This window comes from Amblyomma maculatum, chromosome 4, assembly GCF_055883805.1.
Source record: "Amblyomma maculatum isolate TAMU_Amacu chromosome 4, ASM5588380v1, whole genome shotgun sequence".
Classification (NCBI taxonomy): Eukaryota; Metazoa; Arthropoda; class Arachnida; order Ixodida; family Ixodidae; genus Amblyomma; species Amblyomma maculatum.
The window spans coordinates 86972076-86976480 of NC_139347.1; the positions used below are offsets into that span (position 1 = coordinate 86972076).

General features: G+C 50.7%; 1 protein-coding gene across 1 annotated transcript; it reads left to right on the forward strand.

Annotated features, from left to right (window-relative positions):
* Positions 1-1190: 1190 nt before the first annotated feature.
* On the forward strand, positions 1191-4058 carry LOC146191583 (uncharacterized). Its single transcript, XM_084599972.1, has 2 exons — positions 1191-1796; positions 3292-4058. Exons 1-2 carry the CDS (start codon positions 1203-1205, stop codon positions 3544-3546), a joined length of 849 nt encoding a protein of 282 aa, XP_084456098.1. The 5' UTR covers positions 1191-1202; the 3' UTR covers positions 3547-4058.
* Positions 4059-4405: the final 347 nt, after the last annotated feature.

A 4405-nucleotide genomic window follows, 5' to 3' on the forward strand; every position in this document is an offset into this window, starting at 1 on the left:
TTGTCCCGTTGCGTTGCGCTCACTTATTACTGTTCGTCCTAATTCATCAACTCGCCCAATCAGCCGTACATCTGTGTAACATAAAACCAGGTTCCGTAAAGCCACGCACAATCCTTGTGTGCATGCGCGTGCATGCTTGTGTTAGTGCGCGCGTGTACTTAGTGTGTAACATAATTTGCTCCACGGATTGAGATGTGCCGACATTTGTATAGGGCCACAGAGGAAGCCTTTATTTCTGCTACTAAATCAGCCTGGCATGGTTGTGAATCGCAGCATTTGTAATGGTAGAACTGGGAAGAAGAAAGCCTTAATCAGAGAGTGTGCGCATGGGCTGTGAAAGAGAAAAGACGGCAGTTATTTTGGAGTTTCCCTGATGGCCATGGCCTCTAATCTGCAAGACTTGTTCTCCCCGCACTGATTTCCTGCTCAACCCGCCACTCGGATTAAAATGCACCTCATTCACTCCAAGTTTCCTCCACCGAATAAAGTACTTACCTCCACCACACTTGGTATTAGGCCTTCACCCATCTTACCTGTGGCATTTTGAAATGCAGAAATGCGAATTTCACTTACTTTCGGCTTGCTGATCAATTTTGGCGTGCTAATTGTGCGCCTTCCCTATACCAAAGTGCTACATGATTTGGCATCATGGTTCATTATTTTCTTTGTTAGCAGTCCTAGCCTGTCTGAACGACCGGGCGCTCATTGCGATTATATTTGAGGCCCTCTACCGGACTGTAATACCTCTGTCACATGAACATTTTTGATGCTCATTGAACTCGATTTGCATTTAGGCTTTCTGGAAGGATTGAAGCCTCCGGTGCTCCACAAGTAAGGCAAGAGTTTGCTCGAGGTAACAGCCTCCAGATTACTCAGTGACCGCCGTTTAAGGTTGCTCGCAATCTCTCTACACTTGCGTTTTTGCTTATAGACCCGCACGGGCGGGAGGTTCATTCATTCATTCATTCATTCATTCATTCATTCATTCATTCATTCATTCATTCATTCATTCATTCATTCATTCAAAAACCTTTATTTATGAGGATGACCTGAGGCCTAGAGGGGAAGGGCAACTAAGGCGGCGAGGTTCTAGGTGCCTGATTCGCCTTGCGTATTCTGCGGCAAGACGGCATGCCTATAAGCTGGTGTACGTCACCTCGCGTCGCAGGGCGGCGGACAATGACAGCGGACGGCACGTGACAATGTGGGCTGCCGAGAACTACGCGCCGGGCCTGATCGCCATCAGCGAGAGCGCCGGCGAGAACCCGCTCCAGAGCCAGCGGCCAAAATGGCGCCGGCTGTGCCGCTACCTGGGTGTGCTCGGCTTCCTGTCCCTTTTGGGCGTCGGGCTATGCTTCGCCATCGCGCTCGCCGTCGCCGAGCCGCCGGGACATGCCTCGTGGGAGTACCTGCTCATCTCGAGTCCTGTGGTGATCCCGGGCCTGCTCGCCCTGTACCTCTGCACCCGGCGTTGCTGTGGCCTCATCCTCAACCTGGTGTTCGCCTTCCTCGCCCTGCTGAGCGGGGCAGTTCTGGTGGCCACCGAGACGCTGGCCTCCATCGGCATCATGCTAACCATCGTAGGAGCACTCATCCTGGCGGTGATCCTGGTGACGCTCGTCCACGACAAGATCACCGGCAGGTCGTACAACGAGGACGGCGAGTTGGGCGCGCGGAGCCTGCGTCACCGCGATCTGCTGTTCGGCGACGACGCGTCTCAGAGGGCGTACCCAAACTGCGCGCCCCTCCGGAGGAGCTTCCGCCTCACTTCGCAGAAGAAAAAGCATCCTGCGCAGGTACGTTCATGGTTTATTTCGGTGACCAAGCTTTTTTAGAATGTCTTCCGAAGCTGGGAATATAAGCAAGCTTGGTTGAATTCGGATGAAAACTCGGTTTTCTACTCTACAACGCAGGATGAGCTGTTCCCTGCCCTCAAAACCAATTTTTCATTTCCGAGATGGGCAAAGAACCGTGACGACGAGTAAGAGATGCCTGAGTAGATAACTCGTTGCAGTGCCTTAGGGGCCTTGCCAACAGTTAGCTCGGTGCTGAAGACTTAAACACAGGTCCACACATGCAGGTTCTGTATACAGGTACGGAAGGGAACGTGCTTTAGTAGATGTCCTTGTGCGTATAAAACGAGGGCACTGAACACGGTGCGAAATATAGCATTATCACGTCGGCGACATTTTGATGGCTGGGGCTATCCATAGGGGAATGCTGCATCATCAAGTGTCTTTGTGGCGCCAAGATTATGCATGGTGTTGCCTAACCTTCATATCAAGGAAGAGCGCTGGAGGGTAATGCGGGGATGCCAGCGCGGCACTGAAGTCTCTTTAAGATGTGCCCAGTATTACCAATCAACCATATTGGCAATAGATAGCCCCGCTTGCTTATGAGCACAGGCAAACTGCTTCGTTTGCGTTAGACCTCACTGATTTGACAGCAGACTGAACAATTTACTTCTACAGACTTCTGCTGATCTTCCTCTTGTTATTGGCAACACCACCAAAGGCATTACATTTAGAGCCCAAGATGAACGTTGTGAATGATTTCCTAGAGGCTTCATGGCAAGGAAGGTGACAGCATGTTCAAACAAAGCAAAGGTTGTCCTTACAATATAGTTTTCAACATCAGCTTGTTGTCCCAGCGCTTGTAGCTTATATCTGACTGGTAAACTCCAACCAAACACTAACTCTCAGCTGAATTTTATTGAGGGCAAGGAGGCATGTATAGAGGAAGAAGCATACAAAAATTAGGGAGGCGCTCAAGCTTTCTTCCCCACCCCACCCCCACTAAAGATGCGTGAAAAGAGGCCTTCCTCCTCAGGTTCTCGACAGTCAGGGCCCAAAAGGCCCTTGCCCGGCGTGCTCGCGAGGCGGCTAGCACTTACGGCGGCCCGGACTAGAACTGCCGATCAACTAAGGCCGGCATTCACCATCTTAGCCGGCCCGCGTCCATTTCGTTTCAAATCAAGATGTTTCACAAGCAAGCTCAAGTTTCCCCCTGAGTATACGTGATAGCGCCTTTAACTCCACATTTTCATTCCGCCGATTTTTAAATTAATTTGATTTAGGCTGGTTTTGTGGGAAATGGAGGCTCAGTATCTGTCCCACCTTTCGGTATACACATACACTTACAATTAAAGATTCCCGTTATTTCTCGTTCGTTAGGATCAAAGATAATATATAGGGGTGCATACAAAAATGAAAAACAAGGCACGTGCGGGGCCAGAAAAGCATGGATTGATTTAGCGCATTAACAACTCTCTGAACTTGTGTCTCGCTGCAGGTGCAGTTCATCGTTCCCGAGCTGCCCCCGCCCTCGTCTGGTCTGCATTCACGCAACAGCCCCGAACACGGCGCGCACACCGAGCAGGAAGCCTCACCTGAGGCTCCCTCGACACCCGACGGCACGACTCCTGACGGCTCTCAAGAAGCCGCCGGTACCAGCGGGGAGCTGGACGTGGGAGGCTGCGAGACTAAGCACGTCTGTCCACACACCCCGCAGCCACAAGATGTGGTTTCCGAGGTTTCCGAGTCATGAAAAGATGCGCAAGTCACGGCCGCACTATTTAGACGCAGGGTTGTGCTTAGCGAGGTTTGAATTTTTACTACTTGAAACCCAAGCCATTAATTACCGACGGGTCCCTCTCGTTGTACATAACTCCTGTTACCGGTACCGTTTTGCGCTTTCTTTTTCTAAGTGCTTGTAGCACGCTGTACTCTACAACGTCCATATCGGATTAATCCCGGAAGAGACGTCCACGGTACAATGCTTGACTGAAGGCTAGCAGCTTTAATGGGACACTGAGGACAACTAGATGCGGCGTTACAGTGACAGCTGCTTATGGGACTCCACAGCAGACCACGCATGAGCTCTTCGCGGTTGAGGGCAAGACCTCGCTATCGTCTTCGTGATCACGTGTTCGCTCCCTGTCCACTTCCTGAACCTCGCGTTTCGTGCAGCCTTGTCCTTGTCTTCTGTCGAATGAGGCTCTTGGGATCTGCGAGCAGCAGGATGTGAGTGAAAACCCATACATCTGCAGCCTGTATCATACGAGGAGCAGGCGTCAGGGGCGTTTGATGCGAAGGAAGGAATCAGCACGCATACTAGCTTCTGCTGAATTTAGCGATTTACGCAACCAGCACCATGGACGTTGTAATTTCTTCCTCTTAGCAACGACCGACCCTGAAACTTTTTCTGGCTCGGCTAAGTCATTTCGTCAGCAAAAGGAACAATTCTTGCTCAGAGCATTGGATTTAAATAGCACATTTGTTCTTCCAGTAACTCGATTCACACTTGTGACATCAAAGCCAAAAAGTCTCCGAAATCACCGTCTCGAGGTCAATAACTGTGTAGCAAAGCTTCGGGGATCTCGACACCATCGCAGTTTGCTGGCGAA